General features: G+C 38.4%; 1 protein-coding gene across 2 annotated transcripts in view; it reads left to right on the forward strand.

Moving 5' to 3' along the window:
• Positions 1-4,632: 4,632 nt before the first annotated feature.
• cadpsb (Ca2+-dependent activator protein for secretion b) overlaps positions 4,633-22,221 on the forward strand; it is a 68,118-nt gene continuing 50,529 nt past the window's right edge. For both annotated transcript variants that reach the window (XM_042407346.1, XM_042407347.1), the window contains exons 1-2: positions 4,633-5,159; positions 20,403-20,516. In XM_042407346.1, coding sequence (XP_042263280.1) covers positions 4,827-5,159; positions 20,403-20,516 — 447 coding nt within the window. In that variant the 5' untranslated portion in view covers positions 4,633-4,826. The remainder of the gene's footprint in view (positions 5,160-20,402; positions 20,517-22,221) is intronic.

Here is a 22,221-nt window from a genome sequence, read left to right on the forward strand (position 1 = left end):
ATTCATAATCATCTCAGTTTAGACTGTTAAGCATTTCACTCCTCTGCGAAGCTCAAATTCACATTAACATCTGTTACAACAAATGCTTTAAAATGCCAGTTACCCAGGATGTAAACATGTTCTTGGTGAAAATGTAGAGCATCATCATACAGTATTTGCTGGGTGCGAAGCCCTCTCTGAGACGGCCATAGTAGCTGCAATGCTGACACTGACCCTATTCCATCAATCTCACATTAAAAACGCTCCCAGCATTTAAATATTTCAAAGAGCTCCTCAGCTAACTCAAGAGGAGCCTCTGAGCCTCTGTGTGTGTGGGTGTGTGTTTGTGTGTGTGTGTGGGTGTGGATGTGCACACTCTGACAAACCTTTTTTTAAACTTAGAGCTTATGACTGGTGACTAAACACCAAGTCAGTGACTAAAAAGTGGAATACAGATCTGAATGATACACACTCAAGTGCTCAAGATAAATGTGTTGCTGCTTAAAAAAATAAACAATTCATGTATCTCTCTGGCAGTCTTTAAGAATATATATTGAATAAAATAAATAAACATGCATCGTATATGATGCATAGAATGACAGGAAGGATTCATAAATGCAGAGAGGTGAGGGAGGGAAGTCATGAATATATTATTATGCAGTTATTCTGTGATATTTCAGCTGTGCTGCACTGTCTGGTGCGTCACTGTGTGCTTTACATATGCTGTCTGTGTCAGCTCTCCAAAGGCACGCACATGACAGTGTGCAAAAGACACATGCAGGAACACACACACACAGACACACATATTAAAGCACAAAACACAACACTAGTGTGCTTTTATTGGTTCTGTTTGTGTGAATATTATGATTTTCCTTCAACCTGATTATTGCATTTGTTATAGATTTGCACTTTAAACATTTCAATATGAAAAGCTTCTGCGTGACACTTAAGAAGACACTGAGATTGGCATCAGGTGTGATGATAAATTCAGCCAGGTCCCCACAGTGTATGACTGCAATTAATATTGAATATCTAGGGTAGGGTCAAGAAAAGTTCAAATGATTCATCTTGTCTCCGCTGATCGTGGTCCAACTGTTAATGTTGGGAGTAAATCTCAACAAGCAGTCATTTTATTTTCTCCAGGTGAACCTACAGTATGCTGCAACTGGGAATTTGCCTTATTTTTCCATCACCATTTTTTCGACAGACATGTCAAAAACTCTTACCTCAAAGTTTAAAGAAATCAATGTTTTAACATTGTCTATTGCCATTTCTATGAATTTGAGAAAACAGTCTCACCACAAGATCCATTTGGTAGTTGTACTTGAGCTTTCCATCATATCACATGATATTCATCACAATATGGAGTTTGCCCAATTGCCATGGACTTGTAGTTTTCACATTTTTTTGACAACTTCTACAATTTTGAACATCTACAATTCCATGACAACTGGACAAACTTCATCCTCTGATGAAGACCATGTGATATGATCAAAAGCTCCAGACCAGCGACTAAATAGACCTTGTAATGAGATTGTTTTCTAAAATTTCTGAATATTATTTTGACTGTGGAGATTTAACAAGAAAAGAATACAAACAAAACTCCACTCGTTGTTGCATGACTAAACTTGTAACTTTTTCCACCATAGCCTTTGTGTTGCACTACCCCGAAGAACATCAACATTTAATGTGTACACACTCTAGTTGAAGTATACGAGCAGAGCAAAGAACATCAGTCAATTATTAATGTTTAAAAGGTTTAGAGAGTTCTGTTGCCAAGGTTAGTGCTAGACCTTTCCACAGGATCTCAAGAGTATGCAGTCGCAGAAAACCAATGGGTGTCAGTGTACTGACTGCCTCACCCATCAGGAACTGGCAGTAGCTTGTTGACAACTTAACAAGATGAGGACCATGGGAACCACAGGAAAATCTCATACTGAGAATCCACAAGGATGAGCCGTGTGAATAAAAATTAAAGGACTATTGAATGCCAAGTTAAGGCAACAGGAGGTCCACTGAAGCAAAATCGGAAATGAGGAGTCCTTGAAAGCATGGTTACCTGCAGGGAATTTGCTGGTCAGACGTGCAAGGAACATCTGGAGTAGCAGCTAGTCAGTCCAACTGTCAGATTCAATTTAATCTCAGAGGTGAAGTATGCAGGCCGGCTCATCATCAGTGCATGCTGAGTTCACAGTATAAAGCCTGTCATGTGTATACTGGAAGTGTAAGTACCATGATGGTGGGGGAGGTGAACACAACGCAGGGTCAAAAGGGTGACATAAGTGGTGCAGTAAGAGAAGATGTTTTTGGAGGGAAAATAACCCTAAAGTACATGGTTTCTTTGAACATGACAGGCGTTTTAAAGGATGACATTTTCAAAGGTTTGATCTGATCACTGGTGTGCTTTGTAGCTCACCAGGCCTCCTGATACTTGGTCAACACCTAAGCAAAATAATTCCCACTTTGGTCCTACACATGTTTTCTGTATGCATTTGATTTCAAACTGAGCATATAGACAATATGGGCATAATAAAAAAGAGTAAAATGTTTCTTCTCCCAAATCTGGAAGGTCACACGGTGATTAAGAGGGAAAAAAACATATTTCTGCAGCACAAATAATTTTTCTGACTTCTAACCTTACTTTTACCTCTTCAGGCCTCTAAAACCTTTTCAGATTCTGGGAAGGGAACAACACACTGGTAAAACCACTTGTGTAGATATATGGGTTGTGAGTAAACATGGCTTCACTTTAAAAGGTCACAATCCAAAAAAGGTTGGGAACCACTGCTGCATTAGAGAGAAGAGAGTCCACTCAGGTATGTGATCACCAGGTCAGACAAGCAACCAAGAGGAAAGTCTCATGAGCTGCAGGAGTTATCAACAAATCATCTTCCGGATATTGTAGTTTCGCCTGAAAAACATCTCAATAGGCTTTAAAAAATAATACAGTAAGCAGGATATTGTTAGACAGCATGTGAGATTTTCCAAAATAAATCCCCACTGGCGTGGCTTTACAATAATATATGTGTTATATGATAAAACAATATATGAATATACATAATCTATGGTTGTTAAGCTTGTAATAATTCCATATATAGTTTATTTTGGGTTTATAGCCTTTCATTGTTTTTAGCTTTGTGATTCACATTTTTTTTCCCTTTTTTTTGCATGTGTACTGTGTCTTTTGATCTGGGTGGTGAGCTGCTGCAAACAATTGTCCTTACAAAGATAAATAAAGTTGTATTGAATTGAATTAAACTAAAATCCTCAGTCATGTGTTCCACGTCAGCCAAAGTCTGTGGTAGAATATATGTCATCTTAACAACCTGTCAGTTTAATTAGGTCAATAGGGTCCCTGGTTAGGAGTCAGAAAGCGAGATACTGTAGGTGTGACAGATCTACTGTACTACTACTGCGTCACATAATTGGCTCAAAGGACTGCAGCTGTTGCATTTGAATTGACAAATCAAAATCAAAGGAGTTTCTGGCATTTTCTGTGTCATGCTGGATAATGCTATCTTAAACTGATTTCTCAATGTTTTGGATTAGCAACACATAACATCAGGACATCAGGGCTTAAATCTATTTTAAATCTTGTCAAGGCTAAAGCAAAATACTGTTCTAATCCAGAATATGTGTGTCTCATTTCGAATGCTGGGAAACATTTCAAGGATGTCAAAATTATATAATGTGACTGATTTAGAATGATTTAATATGTTGCTAGTTGTTTTCCTCACAGTCATGTAAATCTGACGTTTGTATTGTAGCATTGTAGCATTATTTCTAAGGATCTCATTTTTTGTAGGCTGCCTTAGAAGGACATGGAAGGTCATGTGACCACTTTATCATACAGTAGACAGCAAATCCCACTCCGCTATAATATACTGTACAATAACACTGTTATATAACATTAAAAATGAAATAAAACATAGCATAATTAATATCATAGGTTACTGAAAAAACACAGACTTTACACTGTACATTAGACATTTGCATTTGGCCAGAAACTGTTAATACTGATCAGCACTGAGTGGAATTTAGTCGAAAAACTGAAGATTTGTACTCATCCTCAATATTAAATCTCTGTTTAGTAGATGGGAAGCTTATGTGATTGCAGTGTGATCCTATTTCCTGACAAGAGACCATAAGCCTACAGACAGAGATGGAGCAGCTGAGACTTTCTGGCTACACCCCACCCTTCAACAACACACGGCATGGGGCGGCTCGGGAAAATTGTACACCTACTGATCTGCATCCCGTGCACTGCCCCGTAGACTGAATAATGTTCCCCATTTCAGTGACAATATCGCAGCATTGCTGTGGCAGCCATCTTAGGTGTACCACCGCAGAACGCTATGATGAGCTACAGTGAAGGACGAGCCGCGCATCCTTCACTCTCTGTTCAGGACCACGGCCAGCTCCCCGCGCCTGCGTCCCCGCCTGGCAGGCAGAGGAGAGGCCATCGCCCGCTTTCAGCGCTCTCCTTCCTCTCATCTGTACACTACACTCCACTGCCCCTCCCCTCTGCTCCATCCTCACCTCCCCCTCTCACATCCGCAGCGGTGACTGGCCAATAAAATACAGAAAATACGTAAGCATCGACGCGTGCTCGGCGCAGGCGGAGAGTGCTCAGTGTGAAGCAGCCTCAACCTCTTCCAGCATCACTCGTACCGCTGACATCTCTCAGCGAGCGAGTACAATCAGGGCCTATCCCTGTCTTGACTTCGGTCATATTCCACATTATCTAGGCACGGACAAGACAACGGCTCAACCATCATCGGGGAACATCAAAAAAACTCATTTAGGTGGTTAGGATATCTGTAGGGAGGCATCACTCTTAGAGCAAGATGTTAGATCCGTCGTCCAGCGAGGAGGAATCTGATGGGATAGTGGAGGAGGAAAGCAAAGAGGCGATGGCACCTCAGGCCGGATCCCGCATCTCTCCAAGCAGGACCAGCGAGAGCTCGGGTGGACTGGCACCCAGCAGCAGCCGCAGCAGTGCCCGTCCGACCAGCCCGAGCCCGTCAGCCGTTAGCGAGGAGAAAGAGGATCTGGAGAAGCTGCAGAGGGAGGAAGAAGACCGTAAAAAGAAGCTGCAGTTGTATGTTTTTGTGATGCGATGCGTCGCTTATCCATTCAATGCAAAACAACCCACAGATATGGCAAGGCGACAGCAGAAGGTAAGGGCCCTCGGTGCAAAGGCATAATTAATAACCACATGCTGACGAAATGCCTCCTTTCATATCGCAGATGTTGTCATTGATGACCTACATAAGCTAGAACACAGAGGGGTTTTGGCCACTAGGCCTATCCGATAGCGCATGGATGTATACAGCACATTTCCAGTTAAACCTCTGCTGGTTTTTTGACGCAAAATGCTGAAATCCTCGGAGCATGACAGGAGCACATAGAAGCGCTCCGAGCTCCGGATAGTGAAAGGACACATGGTACTGCAGAGCTGCAGACTGAGTGCAGTCCATGTTCCTCCATACACAACCTCACAAGTGAGATCAGTCCCAGCAAGCCCATTAATTGAAAGGGCGTTCAAAAGAGGGTGGACGGCGATTTAAAACTAGCCGGTGTCATTGTCCTTGTTGGCCTACATCTCACCCGAAGTCTTGCTTTCCATTAGATATGCAGCTGTATGTGCCTCTATGTCCTGCTTTCCTGGCAGATACCCAATTCCAACCCGTTTGCGCCATCACTTATCCCGTCAATTTGGCCTCCCAAGGTGACTTTTAGGCACAGATCTCTTGAGGAGGGTTGCTTAATAGCCTTTCTCCTCTGCAGATGAGCTTGACTCCTCTCGATGGGTTACTGTAAATTAATTGCATTAAAAATTTGTATGTCCACACATTTAATTTTTAATACCGTCTTCTACTGAAGTCCAGCTTATAAGATTTATATAAGTTTCTTTGAGGGACAAGGCCCACATCCTGGTTTCACGTTGCTGCTGTGATGCTCCATTGATGTTGGAGCCAGTTTTGGGTCATGATGTCCTTACTGTCAAAGTCACTATGTACAGGCCCCACTGTACTGTACCAAAGGAAAGCTGAATTGATTGTTAGTCAGGAAAATAGACCCACTGTATTGTCTTTGTTTTGTGCATTTAGTCTGCCAAACCAGAAATAGGACATCTTCTGTTTATACTGAGACTGTCAATTATGAATTAAGGTACAGTTATAGTGATCAGCATGTTTTGTGTAGGGCTACATTTATATTGTGAAAAACATTGATCACCACATGGTTGATCAGTTACTTGTAGCCCTCCTCACAGGATAGAAGTGGCATTCAGTGTGTGCTAGGACCTAAGGACCAGCCTTAGATTCACCTCTGTTAATCTAATCCTGATCATGTTTCACTCATGCAAGGAAACACCGTAAACAACACTGTAGCAATTGCTCTTGCGATTGTTGTTTTTGTTTAACCTGCAGACAAACTCTCTTCCTCCGGACATCGTTAAGCCATATGGTCTGAATTTTCTGCTGACTCATGCACAAGTGCATGTGGGAGGCATAAACCAAAGTGTTTCCAGCTATGTGTTTATTCGTAGTCCCGTTCAGCGTAGGTTAGTGATCAGTCTAATGCATGCTCGGTAATGCACTTTCATATCTGGTAGCTTAGGCAACCACAATCCTCTGCTGTGGGTGAGTGAATATCTGGACAAACAATCCGATGTGTGCTGTCAGACCAGGAATTCAAAGTGTGCCTGTCTGCCTACAGTCTGCCTCTAGACTTTGATTTGGTCCAAATGTGCATCCTTTGGCTTTAAACAATCACTTCAGGAAAATGATTGTGCAGTTGTCCATAATTAAATGACAGCAATAGAGTGTGTTTTTTTTACTTTTTAAAAATTAATTGGAACAATATTGAATGAGGATAATTAATTACATAGAAACATTTAACAACACATGTAGGTTGATTACTTTCTGGCAAATATGTGCTTTTATAGTGTCATGTTATTGTCATTTTACTGTCATATTTCTGTCCTGTGTGGGTATGAAGAAATGTTTTATCACAGTATCACAAATACATTTTTAGCAAAGACAGGATATTTAACATTTGTCCAATAATGTCTCTGTAGATTCCTCTAACGCATGAACATCCCTTGAATGTGGACACATCAGCCATCCACCAACAATCATTTATAAAGCAATTTCCTCAGGGTGTTAGCTACACAATTTAATATGTAGCCTATTACATTTTGGCTCTTATAGATTAGTCACAGAAATATGATGAAGCAATTTCTGTAATGAAAAGACTTAAAGGCCTCAACGAAACATGTGAAGCAGCTCCATGATAATCCATTATTAGAAGCTCTCGCACACAAACAGCAGTGATGGGCTATCACAGAGAAGCAGGCCGGGGCTGCAGAGTATGCAAGCTCCACTGCTGCTTCTTGAAATGTGTTGCTATAACCTTGTGAAAGGGTTACACAATAGGGCTGTAACAGGCGGTTGCTTCCTTTTGAGGGGTGAGGGAAATATTTTCTCATTCAGTCTGAAAGATGTCTTCTTTAAGCTGTAGTATGGAGGCTGCTGCTGTTCTGATGTTTGTTGGCGTATGTGCATATTTAACTGGTGACACATGTGTTTGCACACAAGGTTAATTGTCTTGGGACACACTTACACTAATGGCACCCTCCCTAAGAATATGTTGTAAGAAAATTATTGAGGTTATTGATAGATATAGATATTGTGTTGGTGTAATTTATGGGATTATGTCCTCATTATCTTAGTTCTGCAGGGCAAAATCCTCTTTCATTTAATGCCAATAAGCTGCCTACATTGTGTGTGCAGAGGAATTTAACAAAGATTTAAAAAAAGAAAAGAAAAATAAAGAAAATTCAGGAGGCAAAAGCATGTTGGCAATAAACTATATAACAATTTATTTATTATTTAGGAATGGTTCTGTCCTGTAATAAGAGCATTTAAAATTTAGAAAAATATCTTATGACATTTTTGTATCGATGGCAATAAGTCAGTTGGCCTGTTGGTGAAACCACCACTTTGATCCAGACTGATCTCAACACCTACTTGATTGATTGGCACAGAATTTTGCACAGATATTCATCGTTCCCAGAGGATGAAACCTACTGACTGACTTTTCCTCTAGAATCACCATGAGGTTGGCAGTTGTTGTTCTGAGTGAAACGTCTCAATACTTATTGGGTGGATTTCCATGAAATTTGGTACAGGCATTCATGTCCATCTCAGGAGAAATTGTAATAACTTGAGTAATCTCTGACTTTTCATCCAGCACCATCATCAGGTCAAAATTTTAGTTTATCGAAAGCTTATTTATGTTCACGACCAAATACTTGCTTCAGTAATGGTATTCCCATCAGCCTCAGATGTACTTCTGTTTAGTGCTAAGTGCTATGCAAATGTTTGCTTGCTAACATGCAAAACTAAGCTGGTAAACATGGTAAACAATACACCTGCTTAACATTCGCATGTTAACATTGTCACTGAGAGCATGTTAGCATGTTGACATAGATGTTAGCTCAAAGCACCTCTGCCTAAAGTACAGTTTCACAAAGTCGCAAGCATGGCTTTAGGCTCTTATGCAGTAAACACAAATTAACAAAAAATTCTTGGGGAAATGCTCTGGTATTCTTATTTGATGCCGTTTTTAATCCTAAATGGAAGCTCTCATTTAGTCAAACATTAGCAATCAAAGAGCCAAAAATGAAATCTGATTAATCAAACCCACATGCTTTTAATAGATCACAATGTACATATATTTCACAAGTGAGTAATCTCCCGGGTTTAGGAATTTTCTTCAATTAGAAAGTGTGATGCCCTGAAGTTAATCTGACCCAATCAACTCATCTGACAGCAGGTTTCCTTAATAGAGTGCCTCTTGGCACAGCATTTTAATACCGTACAGTACATCTGAGTGAGCAGAGCTGTGAATTGTGCAGAAGGCTTTATGATGTGAATATGAAGTAGAGTGAAATGCAAATCAGTTGATGAAGTTTGTTTGCCACTTTGGTGTGCAGTGCTGAGTCTGGCAAAGGATTTTGGGTGTCCCATTGTGAACTGCTTTCATGTTCTTATTTTTTGAACCATAATAATAACCTTGCAATGAATTGGAACTGAAACTGGAAGTGTTAGTGGGGGCAGAGAGGTGTCAACCCTTTTACCCTTCTAATTTGCCATTCATTTTGGTAAGAGATGAGATGGAGTTAATGTATTTTGGGAAGAGTAATGTACAAAGACAGTCTAAATTCAAAATGTGAACCAAAATAAATGTTGATGTTATCATTCGGTTGTGGAAGCTTATGATGCATAATTTTAGACACCAGATAAAGAGACTAGAAACATTAATAAAGCTCTTTGGCAGAGCAAGATGTTTGCATACAGCACAATAAAGGTCACACATGGACATAATTGTTTAATCTTTGCTGATAACTGCTGATCCAATTGTTTAATGGCTGAATATGATAATATCATGTATGACAATGATTCAGGTAACTGGCATTTGAGCTGATGGATAAATGACAGATAATACAGCGATAAGAAGATGAACAACTAGGCATTGAGCAGGAGAGGGAAATGAAACTGACATCACTGGAAGAAGCATGAGTAAAATTAGTAACAATGAAAAATTTATATGAAAACGCTCAAACTGGTGTACGTGCAGTAAGAATTTCTATTAATATGGCTGACATTTTTGTGCGCTGCAATGTTTTATAAATCGTATGTGCATAGACTCTTTATTTCATGTTTGTCTGTAATGTCACTGCCCTATATCTCCTCCTGTATTCCTCGAATTAAATCAGAAGAGATTTTGCAAGATTACATTTGAATGATTATCATGTAGACACAGGTAACTGAAGTAATACTGCCTTAACTTAGTATGTTCATGAAAACACACAGGCATGTGGATAAAAGAGAGTGGCAGTTAACGGACAACTCAAGTATGACATTGAAATTATTTGCATTATTATGTAAGATCTTTAAATGGTATTCCGCCTGGAAATAAAGGCATCCTTCGACAATAAAAGAAGCTTCCCAGTCAGTGTGAAAGCCGAACTTTGAGTTATCAATTAAACATGTCAATTAGCATTTGAAAGCTGGTGCTGAAAAATGTCAGTCTCTCCCGTTACGCAGCAGATGTTTTAGCAACATTAGTGCAGAAGAATAAAGGTGTTCTTCAATGGTTTGGATGTGAAAGTGTATTTAAAAGGAGTGACAGCTGAAAAGCAGCATGTGAAATACCCCCTCACCTACAATCTGAGCAGCCGCGTGTAGCTTATCACACATTCACAAATTAAACCTCTTCTGTCTGCATATAACCAAGAGAGAAGGCTTGGATCTTATTTGTTGGAATACTAACAACGTCTTTTCCCAAAGGTTTGACTACTTTGAAGGCGGAAATCACTGTCAGGATCAAATTGACTCATATTTGCCTGACGTATTTAAATAATACAGTAGCGTGACCTAATATGCTACACAGGGCAATTATGTTCAGTATTCACAGAAATAGCAACAGAAATGCAAATGTTGCTCCACAGAGTTTTTTGCATGTGAATGTAGGATCTTATGTGTCAAAGTACTGAAGCATCATGTAAGGGTTTATTTCTCGCAAGACACCAAGAGGCAACTGTGTTCCGGCTTGAAAGCTGCATCTCACAAACCGACATTTCTCTCCTCCAACTGCTTTCTATTAGCATGTTAATTAAAGCAGAACTTACAGTAAATGTCCTCACGGAGCCTATGTAATCTAAACAGACAAACGTTAACCATCTACAGTTAGCATTTGTTTAATCTTAATGCTGATGGTCAGCAAGGGGAAAAGAACAAGAGCAACATGAAAAATGTTTTCTGAATGAGATAGTCAATGTAAATGAAGCTTAGAGAGAGCTTAGTTACTGTGTCCTCCCATTGTACGCCTCTACTGACAGATTAATCTGCAGGGCTCCTGTCAATCTTTTTTATTGCTATAGAAAATGTAAGCCCTGCTCCCAATACAGCACATTAGTCATACAGAGAAAACAGTGGAAAATGAAAGAGGGTTTGTTGAAAAAGGACATTAGACATTGACAATACAACTGGAAATCAAAGGTAAATCTTTATGTATTATTTATTATATCATGCATGGAGTCTTCTTTCTTCTTTAAGAGTTAAATCTATGATATATTCTTTGAGCACATGGGCTTCCATAACATTTATTACCACATTTATTATGATTTAAAAACAATGTTGACTAATTTGATCAAAATCAAAAAGCTGCTAAAAATACATTTGTTTATTCTGGTCCATAAGAAAACATAAAACATATATAACAAATCACATTTACACCATTTACGCATATACTAAATGTTATGTTTAACATATATAGAGGGAAACTTTCAATGCATAAATTTAAGCTTAAATTTAACCATAAACTTATAATAAACTCAAGAAACCGTCTCTCTAAATACTGGAACGGTATAGGCTAAATCCTAAGCTTATTATGCCTACCCATTTTAACTCGTATACTCTCCTTCACAAAATAAATAAATTTTAAAAAATGAATTGCCCCTTTACACTAAGTGTATGAAGACCAGGATACAGTGATTATAATTTTAACAGGATTTAAATATGTTATTTCTTCTCACATTATTTCTTTGTACTTCTTACCAGATGCTTAACACTATAGCAATTCATATATTATATCATAATATTTCTTTGAAATAGAGCACCTTGATGTTGATCAGTGTGTTTTGTGTGTTCATGCTTATCAGTGACTATGGATGCCTGTGCAGTGTTGACATATTAATCATAATGCTATCTACATAACTCTGTCAATCTAGTTCCTGTCCTCTCAAATGGCAGCAACTGTTATAATAATGTGCTTTTTTTCTCAGACTGTAATTGTGACATTTTTCTTCCTCAGATTGTAATAGTTTTCTCATGATTATGAGATATGGAAACTATAATTAGCGTGCAACAAAACTTCTGTGAATGTTAGTTTCCTTGATGAATAGAATGTGTGGCTGTACATCATCACACTTTCAGAAATCTTTTTTATGAATCTTGCCTGTATAATGAGGCCAGGCAGCTGTTGGTGGTCATTTAGCACACACGAATTTGTTTATGCAAATATGTGCTGTTATGTTGATCCATGAAACATTGCTTGAAAGGAAACATTACCAGGGTATGACTGGAATAAGACAAAGAGGAGAGACAGGGAAAAAGATTAGTAGTGGGGATTTTCCACATTAAAGATAGAGGGGTAAGAGTTATAGAGGGATCATTACTGCAGTCCTCTGCTGAGTTCTTTCCCTCTGATGACTCTCACTGAAGCATAAACAACACAAACACCAGCCCCAAGCTATTGTGAGTCTGTATGTTAGGTAGACGCTCACTTTAAGTTTCTCTCCTGCATTATCACGGTTGTCACATGTTCCTATGCCAACTACTTAATACAGAGTGTCTATGCCAATCCCCTCCTATCAAACATCAAACCTTAATCTTCGTCTGAGCTCTTGTGTTCTCTTCAGTGCTCAAAATCAATGCATTGATTACTATCATTGATGTAAAATGACAGAAGGAGCATTACTATCAATGCTAATGCAAGCTAAATATTTTCTTTTTAAGCCTAACCCTTGAATATTCTTGTTCACCTTGTTAAACATGACACAGTGAAATATTTTGCTAAATCTTTCCTTTTCCTCTACAATCTTCAAATGTGTTGTTGAACACAGTAAAGACTACATCCCATGAAGTCTGACTAATGTAATCTGTGTGATCTAGTTTCACAACAACTTGAACCATTTCCTACTGATAACTCTACATGATGCGAACCTTATTAAACATCAAAAAAGGCAAACAGGCTGGCATAAAGAAATAAATACTGTATTTGAGAAATTCGTCCATTAAAAGCAGAGAGAGAGAAAGAGAGAGGTTGACTAGACAGAGTAAGAGGGAAAAAGAAGAGTGGAAGGAAAGGATTTATGTCTTAGATTCTTGATGAGAGAAACCAACAGTGAGCTTTGTGTGCTCTACTGTATAAAACAGCATTGTAGTTCTGCAGTAGTGTGGTTTCAACTCTTCATACTCCATTCAAACTTTAAAATGTTCCACATCTTTCATAGGAGTTTTATTCACCTTTTAAATTCCCACTTTTCCGAATCATTCATTCTCCTTCAGCTGCTTATTCATCCAAATTAAAGCCAGCAATCCAGTTTAGCATTAGTCTTTCAACAACCAGCATTCGCACCACAATGTCTTCAGAAATTGCATTTCCTAGTTCAGTTTGGAATTCAAAATACTAGAACCACAACTAACAATTATTTTGAGTATTGATTGATGTGTTGACCGTATTAAGATTAATTGCTTAAACAATATTACATGAAAAGTCAAAGAATAGTAGAAAATGCCCATCACAATTCTGAGACCCCAAGGTGTCATCTTTAAATGGCTTGTTTTGCTTGATCAAATATACCAAATTCAAAGATATTCAATTTCACATAGAAAAGCATCAAATGCTCACAATTAGACTGGAGCCAGCGAATTTGGCACGTTTAATAAAATGACTGAAACAATTTGATGGTTATTAAAATTATTACAGATTAATTAACAGATTGACTTTATTCATTAAGCAATTCATTGTTTCAGCTCTACTACTTACATTTCACCAAGAGAAACATACTGTGCATCTTCCTGTCTGGTAATTAGCATTATGCACCAGCCAAAGACCTTAACAAACAATAAAAAATGCTTTTAAATATTACAAAATCTTCATGCTACAGCATTAGCGTGTAGATTTTCTGAATGCTGAGTGATTAATATGAGCAAAGAAACAGGAAGTTGGTGCTTGAAAAGTAGTAAACATGAATGCTTTGAGTATAAATCTTCAATTGAATTTAATTAGAAGCAGGCAGAACGAATGACTACCACTTTAATATGTTAGTATGTGAACCATGTGGGTCTAAATTTGCTTACATTAAGTGTGCTATGCAATGGAAAAGACAGGACTGATTTACTTGTTTTGGGCCAATATATGCAAATTGCCCTATTGATTTTTCTCCTCCCCATACCCTGAAAGTCCACATGTCCACACCATTTATGTTATAGTTTTGTAAGAGCTTATTTTCTGCCTGCTAACTGAATGAGCATAATGAGGAACCAGCTGAGCTGGATGGGTGCTGCCAGTGAGTCGGCAGTGTGATAATGGATGACTGTTACAAGAAGGGGCTTAGCATACACAGTTTTCTCCTGTATATATCAGTGGTGCCACAACTCCTGAATATGGCAACAGTGTGGAGACTGGTTATACAGAGCCAGAGCTTCCTATTCTACCCCTGTTTACCGTGTGTCAGTCTCTGTCTGCACAGTATAGACCTGTTTACTAACCTAGTGGAGTGGTATTTACTCACACAACGCTGTGTTTGTGTGTCTTTAGAACAAATGTATGTGAGCACGTCTGGTTGGAGATAATAGCTTGTGCATCTGCCTTTGTGTAAATGTAGTTTTGCGAGCGCGGTCACTTCATGGTGCTGGTGTTTCGTGTTTGAAGAGGCCAGTTGCTGGTAGATTTTGTGCAGCTGTCATGCAGTGCTCGCTCTCGTACTTGTGTTTGCTGTTTACTCAGATGTGCGCTGTTGGTGTCATCTGCAACATGAATGAAATGTGCTTTGTCTGGCGAGAGGATCGACTGATACCATGTTTGCTGAAAACCAACAACAGCATTGGAAGGCAGCTCTTCCTGAGACAATAGATATATGCACGATAAGAACTTTAGTTTGCATGATATTCTTTCATCACTTTGTACATCTGATCTCAGTGGAAAGCTCACCCTTGTTTTTATGCTGAAATAAATTTTAATTTGGTAAACTCACAGCATATCAAAATAAGTTTTATCTGCAGTCTCTCCATTGAATGTTTTAGACACATTTACATTTATATTTTAGATTGAGCTGTTGCTGTCTTAACATGTATAATTTTGGTCTATTTTTTATAAATGAATTACAGGTTTACTGCCCACTGCTGAAAAGAGCACGTCTATTTTGCAGCCATTTAATTTTGGAAAACACCTTAATTTAACTTCCCTTTTCAATGTTACTGGAACTTCTAGAAGAAGGTTTAGAGTGAGTCAGCAGAGGAGAGGCTTTATTGCACTGAACTACGCTATAGCTAAAGTATATACCGCATTCCATTAGCTAATTAATCCACTCATCGCAGCACTGCAAGGACAGCTGATATTTTGCATACCTCACAAGCCAAACATTTCAAAGAGATATAATGATCAATATGAACCGAATCCTCCATCATTATTCTGTATATAATCATTGTGAATTACAGGTGTTATGTAACCTTCTGTTATAATGGTTTGGTCTTTCTTTTTTTATAGACACATGGATATCCAGCAAATGCACTTTCACACATACACAGAGTGAGAGAGAGAAGAGCTGCTCCTCTAGAGCCCTTTAATCACTTTCAAATTTGAATATGACCTGCACTCATCTTTCTCTCTCTGCTTCATTTGAGGGAAACAGAGATAAGTGGCCAAAGATGAATGACTAATTGATGAAGAGATAAAACACTTGGAAAACAGTGTTTATTGCACATCAGTTACATGTGATACATTCAGGGTCAAAGCTACCGTTGAGGACACTAATATCATGTTTTATGCTGTGAAAATTTGTGCATCCTACCAAATGTATAGAACTTCTCCTGCAGTCCATTCAAATAAAAAGGGGGCTTGATACTGTGAATCTGCGCTAGAGGTTCAATGGTTATTAAGCTGCAGAGCATATACTGTATGGTGTATTTTGAAATATATTATATTAAGTTGAAGCAGATTCAGATTTTTCCTGCATGACATACAATCTGTATAATCCCATAATGAACTGTCTATCCAAATGTAATACATGAAAACTATTTCAAGTAGTTATATAAAGTTTGAAGGACATAAATTACAAAAAATATTGAAATATGCCAATTTTTAATTAAATATTCTTAGATCATTAAATGTTCCATGGCGACTCAAAAATTGTATCAAGCTATAAAGTCAAATTTGAACTGTAATGAAGTTGCTGTAGATCAGACCCATGCAATGATCCTCTATTGATATGTTAAGGGTGATTAATATCACTGCCTACTTCATTGCAAGCCAATGAATCACTGCGTTACACTGCAATCTGAATAAGAGCCACAGAGAGAGAATCAATAAGAGCAAGCAGCAAAAGTATGTCTGGGGAGTCTGGCAATACTGATGAAAATGGAGGCATTTTCTGTCATCCATCAACCCGATTGCTAATCAGCACAGTTTTCCAATCAGTGATCAAATAAAGAGCATGCAGAATGGAAAGTCATAAATATTTTATGCATTTGAGCAGACTTTGGTCAAGAAGTGAGCACATTTCACCTGGTTTACCGCTGTGTACTGTCAGCTCTAAACATACACACACAAACACACACACAGAGTTAACAGCTTGCTGTGTTGTCACATACAGTTAAGTCAGATCGGCTGAGAGAAACTGTCAGCAGAAGCAAAAGTATTATTAGATTTGACCTTTCATGGTAAAATCATCAGGTAAACACAAATGCTTTGTGCCAGCGTTTGGATGACTGCCAATAACCCATCACCTCCATTTTATTCTAATATCCTCTGATTCTTCTGTAGCTATATGTGAAAAAAGAAAGACAAAATTCATATGCACAGGTTAAAAGTGTCCAATCACATGGATTACAGCTACTGTAGGGCTTCAACTAATGATTATTTTCATTGTCAATTAAGATGCCAATTATTTTCTTGATTAATCAATTGACCATTTTGTCTAAATAATATTAGAAAATATGAAATGCTCATTATAATTTCCCAGATCCCAAGTTAATGTCTTCAGATTGTTATTGTTTTATACAACAAAACTGAAACTATTTAGTTTAATATCATACACAGTATGACAAAGAAAAGCATCAAATCCTCTCATTTGAGAGGCTACAAGCAGCTTATTTTTTGCATTTTTTTTTTTTTGCCAAATGGAAATGGCTGCTGATTAATTGTCTATCGATCGACAAATTGATCATCTGACTTATTGTTACAGCCCTAATTACAGCTCCTTGCTAAAATACATTGAAACTGATCAGAGGCATACTTTGTCACCATAGTCTAGTTGCTTTTGGACAATCCAAGCAGTAAAGATGTTGTCATATATCAGTGTTAGCTTGTGTTCAAGAAAGCTACAGTATGTGTGACCTCAGGTCTACTAGCACAAGTGTTAACTTTGCCCTAAAACATTTCAGTCTGCTTGGTTCAAGTCTGTTTTTGTGCCTTCTTTCAAAAGCCCAGCAGCTCTTCAATAGAAACCATCTCAGTCCATATCCTCCCTCACTATGTTACACATTACTCATACTGCTTTTCTGGATTGAATTGATTGTAGCTTATCACTCGTCATGCCGTCCTGAGCATATGCACGCATTTTTCAATTTACTATTTTTAATTAAAATGTATACTATACATAAGACTCCGACTTTGGAACAAAATTTAATAAAGAAACTTGTTCTCATGAGTAAAAGAATTGAGTATTAACTCAAACCATTACATCACTGTATGGCTGCAGGATGTACAGTATGTATCTCTCACTTTCAGAAATGGACAAGCAACCAAGGGCAAGTATGTTGGCTTCAGCCTCCAAGTGTCTCCATAGACTGGACTGATTTGCATACTGGTGTTAATATTAACATTTCTTGCCTCAGGATGTTCCTTGAACACCATGGTCTATTAACACATAGCAGGGATTGTCCACACTTTCTCTTTAATCTCACATCTAGCTGCTGCAAAAATGAATAAACCTGAAACCTTGACGCACAAGCAGAAGTATTGATCTCTGATGTTGTTGATGTGCTGTTACGTGTTGTAAGTGGATCCTTTATGTTTAGACATTAAGTGGTATATGATGCAGAGGTTCTCTCTACCACGGTGAATGTCAATTGGCTGTAGCAGCAGGTGTGGCTTCTTGGTGAAATGGCTTGTGAGACTTTGAGTTTTGAGTTTGTTTGTATTTTAATTAGCAGTAATGGAGAGGTCATCTCACTATTAACTTACCATGTGTGTGTGTCTACAGTTGTCTTTGCATAATGCATATTCACCTTTTTGGACAAAACTCTGACATTTTCACTTTGGCTCTGATAGAGAAATCTTATGCTATATGATCATTTCTCAATTTTTGGGCATTAGTGAAGGGAGTTGGGGTAGTACGATGAACACGCAGATGGTGTTGAGATTGCTTCACAGGCACATGATATGTGGTACTTCTCCATCACACTCCTACACCAAAGTCTGTCACTTGCGATGTGCAACTGAATGCATGTAGACACACACGTTACCAGCAGGTCCTTGTGCTTGTTTGATATATGCAACAGCTTGAGCTGTAGATTGATGGCGGTTGTCAGAGGGAGATTGTCAGTCTATTGACTCTTAGGTCACTGACTCAGTAACCCCTGTGAAATCAATCCAAGGACATCGAGACCTGTATGAGGTGAAACAATGGGAGAGATGGAGAAACATCACACATGTGTAACACAACTCCTGGCTTATTATTGACCATTTTCATTTACATTTTGTCATTTGGCAGATGCTTTTATCCAAAGCGACTTATAAGTGAAGCAAGACATTTTTATTAAATTGTTCAGTATTATTTTGATCAAATGTAAAATAATGCAATGCAATGCAATAACTGATGTCTTTGGCCACTTGGAGGCAGCGGAAACAAGTAGTAATTGCAACACTTGACATATTATTACCTTTTAAGTTCATATGGCGAATTTGACACCAAGCTACTTACCAATCCCACAGCTACGGAGCAACATCAGCATTCATTTGGAGTCGTGTTTCTGGCCACCAAGTGAATGTTAGTCTAATATTCAATTCTGGTTTTGGTCTTGACCAACTCCCTGAAAGAAATATCTGCTAAATGCTACACTTTGTTCACCAGCTAGCTGATAACTTTGTCCATCTGCTGTTTGGTGCAGGGTAAGTAACATACAGTGGGTTTTTCAGAGCTTTTTCACTGATAAAAGTTGCCTGCTGCTACTGCTGCTAAAGTGCAGCTGAGGCCTGGACACTGTCCAGTTGGGTGATATTGGGGTAGCATTTCTTCTATTTGCGGATGATGTTGTCCTTTTGGCTTCACTGGACTGTGACTGACAATATCCACTGGAGCAGTTTGCAGCTGAGTGAGATGTGGTTGGGCTGGTGGATTGCTCAGTCTAGGTTAGAAGGGAGAATCCAAGTGGAAGAATTCAGGTACCTTGAGGTTTCATTCATGAGCGATTGTAAAAATGGTAAGATTGACCAGCGTTTAGGGGCACTGGCTGTTGTAATGCAGACTTTGTATCAGACTGCAGCAGTAAAGACGGAGCCGAGCTATAAAGCAAAGCTCTCAATTTAACAGTCAATCTTAGGTCCTGCTCTCTTACCTGAGGTCAAGATCTCTGGGTTGAGACTGAAAGAATGAGTTGTGGATACAATCAGCTGAGATGAGGTGCTTTGTCTCACTCCGTGTGATAGCGTGAAGAGCTCAGATATTTGGGAGGACCTTGTTATTAAGTGGCTGCTATTTTGCACTGACAGGAGCCACTTGTCATTGGGCACTTAGTAAGAATGCCTCCTGGCCACATTTCTCTAAAGGTGTTTAGAGCAGGACTTTTCTATAAGGGGATTCAGGGGTAGACCAAGGAAACACTTGAGGGATTACAACTCCCAGCTGGCCTGGGAGTACTTAGTGTTCCCCCAAGAGAAGCTGTAGAAAAGTTCTGGAGCTGCTGTTTGGGTTGCTCTAAGGACGGCGCGGTAAGGAAATTTTCCCACCAGTTAATATACTTGTAACAACACCAGTGTTACCCGGTTACACCAGACATTTTACAAGATAAGATATTTGTCAATAACGCTCAATATCTGTAGAGCACTTACTTTGATTTTAAACGTTAGATTTTTTTGTTTAAATCTTCCCCATACTAATGAGTTAGTGACAGGTTGCTACAGGTTGATACTCTGTGTTGCGACTCTGCTGCTGCTGTGGACGGTCATGGAGAAGACACTGTCAGTTTATAATTGTAGCATGTCGTATTGATAACGTGCTTAGTATTTTACAAATTAGAGTTTTTTTATTTGATGAACCAGGGCACTAATACGTGAAAATGAATTAAATGGGTTTTATTTCTATTAAAGAAAAAAACAACAACATTGGGGGTGGTGGCCGAGTAATGTGATGGGTGTATGCTCTAACACCCTGTAACACCAGTAATACTGACTACCATAGCAAGTTGAGGCTGCTCTACTCGCTGTAGCTAATGTGAACCTGACCAGAATAAGCAATTCAAAAATGGGTGGATAGTATTGCTGTTTAAACTAATGTGTGCTTGTTTTGATACATTTTTCTATTCTGGCTTTAATGATGAGGTGTCTTCTGTTTCTTGCTTTCACAGATAACCAAGCAGCAGCTTCAGCAGACCAAGGATCGCTTCCAGGCCTTCCTCAATGGAGACACACAAATTGTGGCTGATGAAGCATTCATCAATGCTGTGCAGAGCTACTATGAGGTACCAACTCGCCATAAACATGGCAGCACAATCACAGGCAGAACCATTTTGTTATTTAAGCACAGGGATTGGATTGCTTTCAATTAGTCACTGAAGGTGTTGTGCTATGTGAAATACAGTATGTCATTCATAGATGTGTGCATTTCTGGTTACTAAAGAAATGTAAAAACGAGCTGATTATGTAATATCTACTGATAACTATAACAAAATTGTGACATATGTAATGTACAGTATTGTTAATACATATATATATATCTACAAAAGTATCCTCAGGATCACTTTTGTAGAAGATTTGAAATTTAGCAATGGCCTGTTTTCAGTCCAGAAATTCAAAAGAAGCAATTTGCACAACTCTTGCTTTGCCATGTCAAAATGCTTGTATCTAGGCAGCTGAGTGGTAAAATGGTGGCTGAAGCTTTTCACAGATTATGAGTCAAAGCATGTGGCTGACACAGCCATCTTTCTAACCTCACTATTCAGTCCACAGATGAAAAAGTTATTATTGCCAGGCATACAATACAAAAGGCATGACAGACAGCAGAATGTGTTAAAGGTCAAATCTGTGATGGAAAAAAGCATATACATTATGAAAAAAAAAGGGAATCCATATAGACAGCCATGGAGGTTAATTACAGGATGAGCTATATGTGACAGCTAAACATAAATGTAGTTTATGATATTTAAGTTAATGTGAAGCTAGAAGGGTGATGGAAATTATAACGAATTGTAACACAACATCTGTGATTTTAATTAATATTTTAAAGCTTTGAAATATGTACCCAGTCTTGTGTGATGCTCACTCACATACTGGGAGAAGGGCTCGAGTGAAAAAATGACAAGACAAATGTCTCATCAGTGCCCTACCAAACTCTAGTCTGAGATGTATAACATGTAAATATAACCAGTTTGATTACTGGTCTTTTTTTTTTCAAGACGTGATACATAAAATATCCCATGTTTGTAGTAATGTTTTGACATCTAGGTGAGGAAGCGATCCTTACACCTGACAACAAATCAGTCTGTGCTTCTATTTAGCGCACATACTCACATTTTTCATCAAGACCTGTGGCTGTGGCTGTCAAAACAATTACATTTTGATATATAATCTAAAGATGTATTGTAATGATAATCATTATTGTACTTGTGTGGCAAAGAGGTTGCGCATGATACTGGAATACTAAAACATCCTGGAAAATGTTCTGAGTGATAACCTAATTGGAAACACTTGAAATCAATATGGCCTGCTCGTTGTTTTAAAAAGTGTGTTTGCTAGACCTTGGCAAGACACTGATGATTGTGGAAAGACTGAAACATGTTTTCTTGTCACTTTTTAACTTGAGCACTTTTGCACTATGTAAAGATGATGTGTATGTACAGTACAGATGAACATGTTTTTTTCTCTTAAGCTAATAAGCATCTTGTCTGAAGTATGTAGATTTTTTTCAATTCATCACAAAGAAACATGGTCAAGTGATTAAAAATATGCTAATTTTCACATCCACTTAATGTGGCATCTTTATTGAAACAGTGAGGGCCACTATTATTAGCTAAATTATGGATGATCACGGATTCTTTTGTGAACTGTCTTTGGCAAAAAGGATATGGTCTGCTCTTTGAGCCACAAACACTTCTCCAGGCAAGAACCCAAAAATTGACTTAATATGTCGTTAATATCAGCCTGCAAACCTTTGTCTTCCACTGATAT

The sequence above is a fragment of the Thunnus maccoyii genome, chromosome 3 (assembly GCF_910596095.1).
Source record: "Thunnus maccoyii chromosome 3, fThuMac1.1, whole genome shotgun sequence".
NCBI lineage: Eukaryota > Metazoa > Chordata > Actinopteri > Scombriformes > Scombridae > Thunnus > Thunnus maccoyii.